Here is a 15924-nt window from a genome sequence, read left to right as displayed (position 1 = left end):
AATAGTACCACTGAATATCATAATACTGTGCTAATATTCTGGATTTGAGACCATACTTGGATATGTTATGCTACTCTTTGCAACACTACCATGTTTAACTTTTACGACTAATCACTATCTGTCCTTATAACCATTGTATAAAACAAGCTTTAATGGAAAGCACTTATTATTCATTCTGTGTTGTCTTTGGGTAGGATGTAGGTTCTCTTCTTATGGTCTTCCTTAAGTTGACTGTCTATCTTTTAACAAAAGATGAAGATGATAACATTATAAAAAAAAAAAAGTTAGGGTATGGATGATAGTGCTTCATTCAAATCATACTGTGCTCTCTGCACAGTATCTTGCGTAAGGAATTAACCAGGTGAATTCCAGATTAATTTCAACTTATCTGGAGTAATAATGCTATTTAAGCTGTGTAACAGGTTTAAATTGTTGTAACACATTAGGAGCAACCTGGTACTTAACTTCATTTCCTGTTCTTGGAACTAGACAAAATGCAGGTCAACTGGAAAGGCTAGTGAAACTTGTGGAAAAACATACGCATACAAAAAATACAGTGAGGTCCTCATAGCCATTGAAAAAAGGCAATGTTGATGTGAAAATGCTATGTTAATGCTAATGCACTTTTTCTGTTTTGATGACAGGCGACTTCCATGTATGCACCTTTTCCACCAAGTATGTGTAGATCAGTGGCTGATTACTAACAAGAAGTGCCCCATTTGCAGAGTGGACATTGAGGCTCAACTGCCTAGTGAAAGTTGACACCATTTTCCAGAACTATGGTCCTCCTTCTCGCTCCCTCTCATCCTTCCTGGTACTGCAGTCAACCAAAGATGGCATGACTTACCTGCGCAGATTTGGAAGCATTGAACCTAGAGTGCTGGCTCTGCTATATGGTACAACTAATGCTAGACCTACAGTTTATGTAGAAGACAGTTGAGTTTCAGTATATTTATAAAACTTTTTTTTTTTTGGTTTTACATCTTTCTTTTGATTCATTACTGTATTTTTGCATGGTTCCTTGTATTGCATTTGTTTGCACATATTATGGGCTTTGTGACCCCAAACTTGCAGGCAAGATTAGCTGCTTTAGTAAGTAGAACTGTGTGGTCTCTTTTTTTGGTTTGTTTTACATAGTATCGAGCTTTGAAAGTATGATTTTCACTCATTACTAACCTCGGATTCCTTAATTTAATCAATCATATATTTTAGTTTAATGTATAAAGATCATCTAGAAGAGGATAATATTATGTATTGAGACATTCCTTAATTAGGAAAAAATGGCTGCTGTATATTTACAATATCAGTTTTGAGTCAAATAACATCCTTAAATAGTGGGAACAGAATACGAACTATATTCAGTTTGACTGATACATATAGCATACTCATCACCAGTTTGTCTGATCAGATTTTTGTGTTTGTTTGAAGATTTCAGCACAATGCAGATGTATTTGAATGTCAATATTAAACATTTAGACTGCTGTTCAGATTGTATTTATCATTTTCTTCCTATGTCTAGAAATTTGAATCCCTAACTTAATATTTGCTGCTGTGAAACAGCTCTCTAGTGAACACTAAATGTTGATTTCAGTTAGCTGGATTGTAGATACTTGCAAATTGAAAGAATTATTAGGGAAATGGAAAAATAGCTTAGAATCTTTGTTTGGTCTTCTGCTAACTTAAGTTGAAGTATCTGTGCACATCAAGGTTGTTTTCTAATATAAAAACCATTCAATCAGGATTTAGAGCTGCAGGGTTTTTTTTTTTTTTTTGGTGTTTTTTGACACATACACATGCATTCGTAGAACTTCTAAAGGTTCCAGGCTTGTCTTGGGATTTTTATGAGTTTTAAAGTTAATAAAATTAGCAAAATTCAGCTGTCTCTTGTTTTATTTTTCATTAGTAAATTGAAAGCCTGTAAATTTCTGTAGAAACTGAGACACAAATTGTGGTTGCCTAGTTTTGCCTTGATCATAGATTCCCTCTATAAATTACCAACAGTCCATCACTGATTGAAATATTTTCTATAGTTAAGATTTGCTGCATAATATAGTGTATAGAATTAAGTTATAATGTACTAACATTTCGCCTTTGGAGGAAGTTTTAATCCACATCAGGTCTCAAGTTGCTCATAAACATTGTCTCACATATAATAGATTATAGTTTATTTAAATGTGCTCAAACAGTTGCTGAAAATTGCGAAAACATTGAGACAGTATTACTGTCACATTGGAAAAGATGTTCCTAGGGGATCATATATGAACATGTCAATAAGCTTGCATTAAGCTACCTGCTTTGTAAGTGGATTGAATAATAAATACCTTCAGTTTCTCTTGTCTTTGTCTTTCATAATCAGATTAAGTGTAAAACAGTTTACAGTAAACCTAGAAAACAATGTTATGTTTACACTAAAAAAGTGATCCATGTATAAATATTACCTTATCTAATTTAATGCCTGTTTTTTGTCTGGTTAAAGCTGCTTCCCCCTTTTTTTTGTCCTCTAATCTGTTAGGAGTAGCATTTCCCAACGCAGTGTCTATTGCTGGCAACAGACTTAACACCTCTGGCACTGAGGCATTAAGTGGGGAGAATTTTTTTCCAGCATGTGTGTTAAATCAACGTTCTCAAGCTTAATTGCATTGCTAAAACTGAACTTAAAACCACTTTGTGTTTGTACAATGGGGAATATGGGAGAGAGGTAACATGATTTGATTGCTTCAAAACCTGGCATGGTTTTATGCTAAACCTTCTTGAATATTATGGCTATGGGAAACTGAAAGTGAGTGTGAAATTGAAGCTGCATTGTTTTTTTTTTGTTTTTTTTTTTTTTAATTAAAAAAAAAAAAATGTTACTGGGAAGGACTGAACAGTAAACACTTCCTATTCTTCAGTGACTGTTGAAAAGGAGGGAAGTTAGTTGACCACTGATGCTTGAAGTTTGACAATAATCACTTTTAAAAAGTTTCCAAGAAGGTACTTGAGAGACTTGGGGCAAAAAAAACAACACAACAACCAGGGCCTGTGAAATAAATGAGACTCTGGGTATGTGATGTAATCTCTTTCGGATTTCTTAGAAGACAAAGAAGCACAGGTTTGTGGGATTATTTTTAGGGATTCTCTTATGCACCTAGTCTGGGTGCCTGGTACTAGAGGTATTTTAGTGGCCCATGCGTTGACTTGTTTTATAACTGCTACTGATATTGTCTTGCTCTTAAATGTATGCATAACATTGTAATGTGATGTTGAACACTTAGGTATTTGCCAGGAATCAGTGTTCTGATCTGATATGCTATTGCAGGGGCTACTAAAGCTGCAGCCTATTTCTATTCCAGAAAGTTGTGATTTAACCATAATTTAAGGGAAAGAAAATGAATAGGCTTTTTGATTTTGAAAATTTCCACCACTTACTGTGCTTTACATGCTTAGATGCATTGCCTTAAGTTTTCTGCAGCATCTTTGACTTTGAAGATAAGATTCTCAACAGTATGCATTAAATTACTTTTCATATAAAGTTCCATTGTCAAAAGAAATCCTTTTGTATGCAATAAATAAAATGTTAGACTGGTATCATTCAAGACCTGTTTCTTATGCAAGTTTTTTTCCTTCTGCCGTCCTTACTTTGCTTTTGTAAGTCTTGATCTGTAAAAATTCTTTTGTGTATGTGTATTCTCACAGGTACTGACAAGGAAAAATAGTCTCAGTGAAGGATCAACCAACACTTAGCGGCAGTTCAGTGTGATAATAAATAGTGTCATTTATCTGAAGTTTAGGAATTCAAGAAGACTGATCTTACAAAGGCTATCAAATTGTTAATGTGCGCTTGCGAATAAACAAAGCCAGTCAGTTTGGGGAGATTGTTAGGCAATTGTAAGTAGATTTTTCTGTCTTGTTTTAGGCAACTACTCTAGTATCAAAATTCTTGAATCTCAGGAGCATGATACAAAATATATTTAAGAAAACTGAAATTGCATCCTAAATACATACGTCTATTAGTGCTCTTTGCAATTCAGGTGATTTGTGCTAGTTACATCTTCAGTGTGTACAGGCTCCAAATTTACGGTTTTGGAGGCTTTTACTGAATCTTCAGTACTGTTATGTTTTAAAATACCACAAGCAAGGTAAGATTTACATTTATTTAAAAAAAATAAATAAATAAAAATAAACAAAACCCTCAATGGAATAGAACATCGTTTAAAGTGGGAAGGTGAAGTAAGGATTTGGTGGCAACAGCACTTGAGCACTCTTGGTGTGGAGGGTTTTTTGTTTTTAGTTTACTTGCAGTGGAAAATGCACGAGCCACGCCCCAGTGCTTGCTTTAGTAAGCTGTAATAAAAACCTTTGCATGATTTTTTGGCTCTTTCTTTAGAGAGAGGGGGTGGGGGTAGGGAAGCCCTCCCCGGATCGCTTTCCCTGCAGCGCCCTCCCTTGCTGTCCTATTTCCACTCGTTGCTTTTGCTTTTTTTGTTTGAGCTCTGATGGGAGGGGGGGGGGGCTGAGGCTGAGGTGGGCCCTGCCTCCCCTCAGGGCTCCCGCCCGCCACTGCGCATGCGCCGTCCGCGCACGGTATGGCGGGGGCAGCGCGCGGCGCCTGGGCCCCACCCCTCAGCGCCGGCGGGGCGCGAGCCCCGCCCCCCCGGAATTGCCGGACGCGATTGAAACCGTTTCCTCCTCGGGCGGGGCCCCTAGGGGCGGGCCAATGGAGCGCGTGCATCGTACGAAGCTGCCCAATAGGAGCGCGGGAGAGAGTTTAAAGGGGAGCGGCGGCGGCGCGAGGCAGCAGTTGTGGGTCTCCGTCTGTGGCAGCGGCGCGGCGGCGGCGGCAGCAGCAGCAGCAGCAGCCTCCCCCATCGCCGAGCCATGGCCGTAACGCGCCGCGCAGCCGTGAGTGCCGCGGGGACGGGGGGCGGCCGGGCCCCGCTGGGCAGCTGGGCGAGGCGCTGGGAGAGCTCCCGGCACCTGCCCGAGCGCGGGGCCCGCGGGCGGTGGGTGGGCGGCCGGGCAGGGCCTCGCCCTGAGGCCGGGTAGGGCCGGGGGCGCCCAGCGCCGCGTGCACGCGGGGGGCTGGGGGGGGCCTTGAGGGGAGCGGGGGCCGGGGGGGAGTCCCTGAGGCGCTGGGTGCTGCTCCCGGGGGCACGGGGCCGGGCGCCTGCCCTGGCGGCTCCTCGGCCCGCAACTGGGCCCGGCCTCACGCTGCTGGCGGGGGGTGGGGTGGGGTGGGGTGGGGGGTGGGGGGGTTGGGGAGTGTGTGTGGGGGGGTTGGGGGGGGGAGATCCCGGCTGCTCAACCACGAGGTGAGGGAAGGAAACAAAAAAACCGCAGCTTTTTTTTTTTTTTTTTTTTTTCTGGGATAATTCTGCAAGGGTTAAAAACTTCAGTAGCAGCTCTTGAAAAGTAGCGTTTGTTTGGTGTTGTGTTTCTTTTTTGTTCTTTTTCCTTTCCCCACGGCAAACAGCGGCCGTTTATCTCCACGTATATAAGGATTTTCGTTACGTGGCTTGGAATTTGGGGAACGGTTGGACCAGACGATCTTGGAGGTCTTTTCCAACCTTTAGAATTCTGTGGACAAAAAGCGCCTTGCTCATCTGCATGGAAATGCTGCTCTGGTTACTGGGTGGGGAAACACGGTAGATAGCTAGGGGGCGGGTAAGAGCTCTACCTTGTGACATGGAATTAAAAGGCTGTAAGGAAGAATGAGATGGGCTGTGCTTTTCATGGTACTCTCTTCAATCCGTGTGCTTGAGACTTCTTCCTGGAGCCCACGTGAATGTGTAGGAAATAAAAACTATGACCTTTGGTAGTAGATGGCATATGTAGAGGTATACCAGTACAGTGGTGGCAAGTGCTGTAAACGTCGTCGGGTATCTGAAAACTAAATGAAGTTAGTCTCTGACTTTTAAACTGAATTTTTACTTTTTTAGATCACCATGGGGGTGGAGAATGCTGTGACTGAACTTAATGGTAAAGCCAAAACCCAAGTGACTGCTAAAAGGGCTGCTTTGGAAGAAATAGGAAACAAAGTTACAACAAGAGGAACGCGTGCAGCTAAGGTAAAGTAACATTTGAAATCTACTGATAAGGAAAAGATGCATAGCTAGCTCTGTACTAATAATTATTGATTTCACTGTAGAAAACAGACTGCTTCAAACCATCCGCAAAGCCCAGTAAGATGACAAATACAATCGTACAGCCTAAACGTCCTGCTGCTGTGAAACAAGTGTTCAAAGAAACTACTGTTCCAAAGGTAGGAAGTTATGATGCTAACGTGCTTCTTAATCTCAGCTCTGTAAGTGAGAGTGCTAACATCAAATTTTATTTGTAGATGTATCCTGTTTCCATAATGGAAAAGCAAACCCTTTGTACTGAGGTTTTGGTTCAATACAAGTGCTTAAAGGCTAATATTAAAGCAACAGAATTAGTTGTTGAAGTACTGCAGGGTGATGCCTACAGATTTCTCTTTCAGTGGGTGATTACTAAAAGGTCTACTGATTCTGGCTGGCTGGCATGTGGGTGAAAGTTTGCCACACTAAAGTGCAGCTTCTTCTTCAACTTTTATCTTAAGAAATTGTTACATTAGTAACTTGAAAAACGTGGGGATAAAGGAACATTGCCGCTTTGTGGTTATGTAAGCACTGACCTGTTCCTTAGGTTCTGTCTCCTGTCCCTATGGATGTATCTATGCAAGAAGAGGATTTGTGCCAAGCTTTCTCTGATGTGTTGCTCAACAACGTAGAAGACATCGATGCTGAGGACTGTGGGAATCCCCAGCTCTGTAGTGACTACGTAAAGGATATCTACCTGTATCTGAGACAGCTTGAGGTATGACATACTGAATCTGTGCTGCTGCAGCGTAGTGTTTATCTTGTTGCTCACGCAGCTATTTCTCCAACAGCTGCAGCAGTCGGTGCGCCCACATTACCTTGACGGGAAGACGATCAATGGGCGTATGCGTGCAATTTTAGTTGACTGGCTTGTCCAGGTCCACTCAAGATTCCAGCTTCTGCAGGAAACACTGTACATGTGTGTTGCGATTATGGACCGTTTCTTACAAGTAAGTCTGCAATGTTTGTCAACATGTTTGGATTACAAGATTTGCTCACTGACTGGGGATTAGTCAGACTTGTTAGTGTCACCGATAAGCACCAGCCTCAGGCAACGGGGAGATGAACAGCTTGTTCTTCTATCCCGTATGCAAATGTTATGGATGGAGGCCTGCAAGCTTGGTAAGAGAGCTTGCTGATGGAGTGAGTCCTCTGTTGGTGTGATGGCCCTGTTCTTGTGACATAACAGAATCTTGAGGGTTATGGTGCTGGAGAGAAAACTTTTACTCCATTATGTGTAAAATGAACATTAAAGTTAACACCCCTGGATATGATAATGAGCATAATGAGGTACATGCTAAACATATTATTACTGTAGTACTAAACTCTTCACCCAAATCGTGCTAAACATCACACCTGAGATGGAACAGTTAAAGAAAAAGTTTGTGTTAGGGGGAAAAAAAGTTATAGTGACAAAGAAAGGAAAGCTTAGGGAAGAAAAAAGAAATTGGAAAGGTAGAGGAGGCAGTTGATGGACTGGGCTCCTTCTCCTCTGCCAGGACAGGGACACCTTGGTAAGCTCTGTGCCTTCACCTTTTGGTGAGGGATAGATTTTTGCTAGCACTATTATATGTTAGTGCTATTGCAGTAAGTGTATTTATTCAATGGCATTTCTAAATCTGTTATATCTGTCACCTTATTAAATACATTCAACTTTGTGGAACTCTCTCAGTGAAAGCCCTTGGCAGGGCTGTGAAACAGGCAAACATTGACTCTGTTCACTTTAATGCGACACTAAAATTGGAGTAGTCAGCAGGATTGCCATGGGTAAACTGCTGCAAAAATCTAAGTGCACACCATCCAAAGCAGGAATAGAAGAGAAACTAGGGACAGAAATTAGGGAACTTAAAATGCTATTGGTCTCAGCTGAAAGGTGAGGAAAAACAACTAGAGGAAGTATTTGATCTCTTACTAAATCATGCTATGCTTGGTCTCTGCTAAACAAATCTGCAAATTGATACACTGTGCAAATCCTGAGACGTGGGATGGACATTGGTATGGTAATGATACTAACAATTGGTGGGATCTTACAATCTTACCCCAGAACCAGTACTTACATGACCATTAATCAGAACTGGAGTTGTAAATGATAGTGATAACGATGTTCATACCACAGTATGAACCATCCAATGGTCTCTAGCTGAATTAGCAACGTTGCAGAAAAAGTACAAGACAATAACTATCCTTTTAAAGGAGTTCGATTAATCCTAAAAAGTCTGCTGCTCTTCATGTTAGAGTTCTGTAACACAACATCTTAACTCCAAAGTTGTGATTCTCTGAGTTTGTAATTACTTCTGACTCAAAAGTAGAAAATTTCTTTTATGTCTTTAAGAATAAACACATACTGGCATTTAAGCCGATGAATTTGAATCTGTGTGTCTAGAGTTTGATATTTTGGGTCTTACTTTTCAAATTCTTATATTGCAGACTTATTCAGTATCTCGTAAGAGACTTCAGTTGGTAGGTGTAACAGCGCTGCTTCTAGCTTCAAAATATGAAGAGATGTTCTCTCCTGATGTAGCAGACTTTGTTTACATTACTGACAACGCTTACACTGGTGCTGAAGTTAGAGAAATGGAGATGACAATACTTAAAGAGTTGAACTTTGATTTGGGGCGGCCTCTTCCACTTCATTTCTTAAGAAGAGCATCAAAAGCTGGAGAGGTGGGTACTTGTCCTTACTGAACCTAGAAGCTTGCCTTATTGCCTAGAACCTTCCTGTGTATATATCATAGAATGGTTGAGATTGGAAGGGAGCTTTGAAAGTCATTTGGTCCAACCCCCATGCTCAAGCAGGGACATTTAGAGCTGCTTACCCAGGACTACATCCAGACAGCTTCTGAAGATCCTCAGGAAGGGAGAGTCCATAACCTCTGGGCAATGTGTTCCAGTTCCGTCACATGCACTGTAAAGAAGTGCTTCCTGCTGTTCAGACGGAACCTGTTGTGTTCCAGTTTGTGCCCATTGCCTCTCCTCTGGCATTTGGCACTGCTGACCCTGTCCCCATCCTCATTGCACCCTCCCTTCAGGTATTGATATATGATGATATGAACACCCCTGACAGTCAAGATGGTGTAAAGATGGTAACGCTTTGGGTGTTGTTATCTTGCTTGCTTTGTGCTGTGTCAAGGAATGTTCAGTTATGAAACTGCAGGCAGAGGAATAAGACCTCACACTGTGGCAGCCAGCAGTGGTTTCATGTTTGTATTTACTGGGGCCTGTGTTCAGTCTTAATTGCAATGAGTTTACTGTTACAGTAAACTGAACGCACCTAGAGCAGAGCCCCAGCTTTCAGAGTAGCCTCTTGTCTGGTAATCAGGGTGTTCCTCATAAAAGGCAAGCAATATCAGTTCTTCGTGATTCTTGGATGCAAATGCTGTATTATCTTAAGAATCAAAAGGTAAGCTTTCTGTTTGAGCTGAGCCTTCACTATTAGGAGGCTCTTACACTTAAGTAATCTGCCCACACTTGAAGTGGGCTTCATTTACTTTAACAGACCACTAAGTAGTTCTTGAAGTTAGCTGATGCCTTAATGAAGATCTACTTAATGTATATTTTTCCCCACCTGGTAGTGTATTACAGAGGGAGCACTTGTAGCCCATAGCTGGGTACAGCAGTGCCTGATGCTGCCGTTTTTCTGTTAAAATCTCTCACTTGTCTATGTCTAAATGCCAAATGGCTGCTAGACTGCACTGGTTTGGAATTCTGAAGTAACTGCTAATTAATATGGTCCTTAGGCCTTATAAAGATCTTCTTGGCAAAACAAGATTAGTCAACTTATTAATTAATTAAAAGAATAAACAACCCTGAAGTATCTTGATGAGGCGAAGTGAAACTTTGTGTCTTAACGAACTCTCAATCTGATAGGCTGATGCTGAGCAACATACACTAGCAAAATACCTGATGGAATTGACATTGATAGACTATGACATGGTACACCATCATCCTTCAGAGATTGCAGCAGCTGCGCTATGCTTGTCTCAAAAGATTCTGGGACAGAACAAATGGGTAAGTATTTTAATCAAACACATTGTGAGTTTTTGTTCCTCCAGTCAATGGAATTAAACTGTTAAAACCACTACTGAAGGAAATTGTGTTTACATCAGTAATAATGTGGGGGATCAAATGACATTAGGACAGGCTGATGCAAAGCTGAAGGTAGAATATGGAACATACCATTAAAACCAAAACTGACTTTTTTTCTATATGAACACCACTATACAATGGTTTCCTATGAAAGTGTTGAGTTACAGAAGACTACACTCTAAGTAGCTCAGGTAGGATAATGAAGCTATGGACTGAGAATAGTAAATTGTAAATCAGCTACTGGTTACTCTTGCAAGGGTTGTTTCTTTTGTCTTCCATGCATTACGAAAGCATGATTCTTGGTATTTATGTGTCCAGATTTCACTGCACACTAGATATGATTCTGAATTTGTCTTCTAAACTGACAGTACTACAACTTCTAGTACTCAAAGTTAGTAGTTGAAGCCTGGGGTGCTGGCTACCTGAAGTGATTGTGCCGTAAGCAGAATCCCCACTTTGTAAATCTTAAATTTCTTACTGTTACACGGTAGGGTACAAAGCAGCAGTACTACACTGGGTATGCAGAAGACAGTCTTGTGATGACTATGAAGCATATGGCCAAGAATGTGGTTAAAGTAAATGGGAACTTAACAAAATACACTGTAAGTATAAATACTTAAACTTCCTTATGTTTTAGTAATACCTTTGCTGCATATTGTGACTCCTTAGATAAATGTTCTGTGTATGTTACCTTAAAGCGTAAGCTATTTAGACAAGCCTGTAAAAAAATATTCCATCAGTACTAACAATTACAAAACATTTAAAGTAAAACTGTGCTCTTGCTATTTTGTGTTGGTTCACTTCTAACCTTACTTTTATTTTCAAAGCAGAATAATTGAACAAAGTAAGGGTTGTGTGTGTAGATCTTCTGTAACATTATTCCTCTGCCTCTGCAGGCTATAAAGAACAAGTATGCGAGTAGCAAACTCCTGAGGATCAGCACAATCTCTCAACTGAACGGCAAGACAATCAAGGACCTAGCATCATCACTCTTATGATAACCCTAGACAGATGTATCCGATGATATGCACTTTGTCCTTAGTTGTCTATTGAGATAAAGCTACTGGTCTTTGTAAATAGCATTCTAGCCTTACCACAGACGTTTCAGACCCTCCGAAGGTGAAATTTTAAACTTGCTTTGTAATACAACTGTATGCTCAGAAATAAAGCTCTTCTCTTTTAAAAAAAACAAAACCATAAAAAAAAAAAGAACAATAACGCCTCTCTGCAACTGTGAATCTTTTAAGGGCAATATCTAGAAATACCTGCAATTTGCTGAATTAGGACATTGGACAAAGTAGGTGACTGATACAATGTGCAGTTAGATACGTGTATTTTCTGCGGTTGTTCAGTATCTTTTGGCTTTGCATTTAGCAATTTGTTCACACTTTTAAAGAGCAGGACTTTCCTTGGTATACATTATGGGGTAGTGAATACGGTGTTTATTTCAGTGCCATGTCCCAAAGAAGTCTTCAAGAACTTGTTTTTTTGTAGTTTGTTGACTTACAGCCTCCTACTTTTCCCAGCTTTAACAGATGCAGCCTTGTAAGGCTTTGTGTTCAGGCAACGGAGTGAAGATAAGACAATGTGTTGTCTGTCTTTGTACGCCTAAACAGAGAGCTGAGGCAGGAAACTCCTCTGTGATGCCAGACTACTCTGTGCACTGGTTGTAGATGTAGAACTACAGGGATCAGACCTTTGTATCAGTTTGCCTCTTAAAACCTACTCTACGTCTTAAAAACAAAAAAAATAGCTTCTCATTGCCTGTTCTTTTTCCCCTTTTTATTTTTTTTCAGTAAACCTCAATACCTGAGAGAATACAATACACTTACAATATCTGATTTCCTTTGTTATTCTTTTATTCTAATAAGCACAGGTATTTACTTGTATGCTCAGAGGAATATAAGCACGTAAGTACTGCAGCTCTTCTGCCTCACTTCATTTATGCTTATTAACTTAGTACTATGTGTTTAATGGTGACCTTCAAACTGCTGGTCTGTAAATTAGGCTGAACTCCATGAGTGTGTGGGCTCTGATGTAGAAGGCAAGTCCCCAGTACTACAGAACTGTGCCTAGGCCTCAATGCCATCCATGCCTGTGGGAGGTTGAAGCTGCAGACTTTTATCTTTATGGCAAGAGATTTCTCTCCCATGGAATAAGTAAAGTCTAGCACTTAATGCAAATAGATATTTTTGAAGGAGCCAAATCTCTTAATGGAGATGGAGTTTGTGTTCCTAAATGAAGCTTAGGAGGGACAGGATTCAACACCTTAAAACAGAAAAAGCTCAGAGGAAAAAGTGTAGTGCATAGCTCTTTATCTGGGTAGAGTGAAAACAAGCTGAGTTAGAGCACGGTAGAGGATTTTTTTTTTGAAACAAGTGGTTAAGAAACGTTGCTATATATATATATATCTGAAAACAAACTGCACAGAGACCTGTTGAGCTAACTGCTGCTTGTTTTATTTTATGGAGGTTCACAAGGCAAAGCAATGAATGCTGATAACTGTATGGCAAGCAACAGTCACTCTCAATGGTGTGGGAGGCAATTAGACTTAAGCAGTAACACTTGCTTTACCATTTAAAAGGAGTAGTGCATATCTGTAAGTACCTGGCATAAAAATTCTAGTAGAACTACTTTATGGTAAGAACAGTGGAATACTATGTTATACATTCATACATGTTTCTACCATATTCAATTTTTATATACAGTATAGGATTTGTTTCTATAAATGTACAGCTGTGCATAAAGACATTTATAACAGGTAGAGCATTAAACAGAATTCCAACATGGGCCAGCCATATTCCAATATAAATCTTGAAGGCAACATTGTTTAGCATACAGTACTACATAGTTTTGTTTAAACTTTTTTGTAGTGCCTGTTGGGAGTCCCTAAATAGATCAGTAAATGCAAACCAATTCTATTACATCTCTGTACAGAATTATTTAAATATACCATCGCAGTAGATTTTTAGATGGTAATATCCCAAATGACCCTAACTTTTAAACACGTAGCAGCATACTTAACATGTTCCCCAGAATGATCTGCATTAGAGGAAATGTGCATTTAACATAATCTTCATCAGATAATTAAAAAGATTACTGATATTCAACTAAAGGCACTTATTAAATACACCTTAAAGTCCCTGGTCCCAGACTGCAAAGCACCTTTCTGTTTCAGAACAATGACAGGTTTGAGTATTTTCACTTGCTAGGTGTTAACCAGGTTTTAAATATAATAAATAATTAGTCAGTATGTCCATTGCCATACGTTTCTGAGACAAATATCAAAGTCTCTGCTGTGGATAAGTTTCTTGTTCCTTGTATACAACTTTACTGGTGAAAAATGCTGAGAATAGCAGATCTCAGGAGAACAGTGTCCTGAAGGTAAGGGAAAACATCTTCAAACATCATTAGCTTCATAGCATTTTCTTGCCTAACAGTCTTTTATATCTTAGTGACATAATTGTTAGGAAACAGACCTTGTTTCCCTCGTAGTCTTCCTGTCCACCAACCAGAAGGATCTGTGACAAAGAAAGTAAAGTAAGGATAGAGGTTTTGTATACCTTATTGTATACTTTCTGAGGCAAGCCCACCAAGCTGTTCTACTTCTGACAGCCTTCTCACGAAGGATAATGATAAATGATTTGGAGAACTGAATTTGCTAATCACAGCAACTTCAGGTTAGGTTGCTTTGGATGAAATCAAAGAGTTGGAGCTGGATTTACTTGGTTCTTGTGGATTAGGCTAACTTTCAGTCAGAACCTGGATAGTTACACTCTAAATTGACAGATCTACAGTAGCAAATAAAGTGAATAGCTTTCAACTGTCAACTCTGATATTTTAAAGTGCATAGGTGTGACTGTTGTGGATGTCTCTGCTCTCTGAACTATCACAGAAATTTGCAAGCTGTATCAGGGAAGATAACTTGGGGGTAACTCCAAAAACAGTTCTTAACTATTAGTAACAAAAGCTTTTTTCTATGTTTCTACGTACCTTCTTTGATTATATCGATCACGTCGTTGGCATTAAAGCTAAGTTCATCTGTGTCCTGAGCATCGTATGCATACAGTGCCCTGCACTGTGGTACCTGAGGCTTAGGTTTTGGCTGTGGTTTAGGCCTTCCTCCAGCTGGTGGGGGCCGGTTTGTGGTCTGCCTGCGAACACTTAAGAGAGGATGGAAGGGCAATGTTAATGTGTTTCAAAGTTTGTTATGACTTGAACCTAAGCTTTATCAACCCATCCCGATGAACAGATTGTAAAGAATATCATAGAAAAGGGGAAAATAGCTCTTAAATTTCACACCAATTAAATATAGGCATATAAGACTCTTCCACATGAAAGGGTTAAGAGTTGCTGTTTACTTCCTACTGAAAATGGATGAACGAGTACTTCCAAACAGTAGTTTAAATACATAGGTGAAGATAGTGCTCAGACCAGAACGTAAATAAATGGGCACATGCAGCTCATGCATATCTTTGCAACTATGTGGCTTAGTCTAGCTCCTTCTGTGCTCCCATTTCAGCAGGAATTTAATTTCCAGTAATAAAAACAAAGTTCTAGCTCACGGGTTTGCTACTTTACCATTCTTGTGACTAAGCTTTAAGAGAGACTGTCCTAAGTTGTCTCAGATTCCAGGACCGTCTACGGACTTGTTCTGTTATAGTCAACTCTGAAGCAGCTGGGGAGATGCTGCACAAAGTCTGTCACAGCTATGACCACTCCAAAGATTAGGAAAAGGAAAGGGAAGAAATGTGTTTTGCCAGCTCATCAGCTAATAAAGGCTGGAAGAAAGAACAGGTATTAGATGCAATATGTCATTTTAGTTGTTCATTGCACTTCCTATTTTAAAAGCTGTGATGGAGGAGTGGGGGTGGGGGAGCTGAACTGTGATAATGATATGTGATACCAGGACAATGCAACATAGCTCTTGCAGAAGATGTTTGTAGTTACTTATAATAAGTCCTACACTTCATTTTTGTCAGTGAGCTACATCACAGAATAAGCTAGGGTTGTCTTAAAGCGTGGCTTAGCATTTTGGGACTAAATTTTTCAAGTGGAGGGAGGATTGTTCTCCTGTTGTTAGGCTGCTGATTTGCTTGGGATACAATACAGTGTGTAGCCTAGACCAACTAGATAGATGTGGAAATATGTTAAGCATAAGTCTCACAGAAGTAACAGCTTTTCTGGGCCTACAGCAGAACAAGAACATCTTAAATGAAATGTCTTGATGGTGAGAGCACGGTGGGTTTTTGTTTGCCTTTTTTATTTGGACTTGTATTAGATTGTTAGTAATCACTAGAAATTAAAGATGTGTTAATACAGAAACCTTGTTAAAGATAAAACTTAACTTGGTAAAAATACTACCCTTAAAATGACATCAATAACAGCTGTGGTCTTAAAATAGTAAATTCATAACTCCTCATAATGTCTTGTGTACAGCTACACTAGAGGAAAAACTGAAAAAAAATCTGGAAGCCACTGCTGAATTATGGCAATACCACTTCATTTTAGTAAATTAAGGACCTCAACACTTAGGAGGAAAAGCCTTGCAAATGTCACTTGTGTATTTCTTTTGTTCTTTTGCTTTTTGGGATATTGGTTTTTCATAGTAGCTGAATGTATCACAGAAACTTACAGATAGTCCAGTCGAAATGTCTGGCTGTGCCACTGAACAGGTTCAGCTGAAAGGAAGACCAGGAAGAACCCCTCAGGTGCCCTTTCTGAACTCTGGCATATCTGC

General features: G+C 40.0%; 3 protein-coding genes across 12 annotated transcripts in view; 2 read left to right on the top strand and 1 right to left on the bottom strand.

Moving 5' to 3' along the window:
* The window catches only part of RNF111 (ring finger protein 111), a gene marked incomplete at its 5' end in the record, with an annotated part of 51782 nt that extends 48207 nt beyond the window's left edge, over positions 1 to 3575 (top strand). For all 8 annotated transcript variants that reach the window (XM_084532883.1, XM_084532881.1, XM_084532886.1 and 5 more), the window contains one exon: positions 645 to 3575. In XM_084532883.1, coding sequence (XP_084389009.1) covers positions 645 to 762 — 118 coding nt within the window. In that variant the 3' untranslated portion in view covers positions 763 to 3575. The remainder of the gene's footprint in view (positions 1 to 644) is intronic.
* A 1125-nt stretch (positions 3576 to 4700) lies between these two features.
* On the top strand, positions 4701 to 12025 carry CCNB2 (cyclin B2). Its single transcript, XM_084532866.1, has 9 exons — positions 4701 to 4881; positions 5919 to 6047; positions 6128 to 6241; positions 6646 to 6816; positions 6890 to 7048; positions 8526 to 8762; positions 9966 to 10106; positions 10676 to 10786; positions 11081 to 12025. The coding sequence occupies exons 1-9, from the start codon at positions 4858 to 4860 to the stop codon at positions 11180 to 11182; spliced, it is 1188 nt and encodes a 395-aa protein (XP_084388992.1). The 5' UTR covers positions 4701 to 4857; the 3' UTR covers positions 11183 to 12025.
* Positions 12026 to 12621: 596 nt separating this feature from the next.
* Positions 12622 to 15924, bottom strand: part of MYO1E (myosin IE) — a 92110-nt gene continuing 88807 nt past the window's right edge. For all 3 annotated transcript variants that reach the window (XM_084532861.1, XM_084532862.1, XM_084532863.1), the window contains 2 exons: positions 14178 to 14347; positions 12622 to 13705 (listed from right to left, as the gene is read on the bottom strand). In XM_084532861.1, coding sequence (XP_084388987.1) covers positions 13629 to 13705; positions 14178 to 14347 — 247 coding nt within the window. In that variant the 3' untranslated portion in view covers positions 12622 to 13628. The remainder of the gene's footprint in view (positions 13706 to 14177; positions 14348 to 15924) is intronic.

This window comes from Aythya ferina (genome assembly GCF_964211825.1).
Source record: "Aythya ferina genome assembly, chromosome: 11".
In the NCBI taxonomy this organism is placed as follows: Eukaryota; Metazoa; Chordata; class Aves; order Anseriformes; family Anatidae; genus Aythya; species Aythya ferina.
Note: the sequence above shows the minus strand (reverse complement) of the source record. Positions and strands in the feature narration are given on the sequence as shown.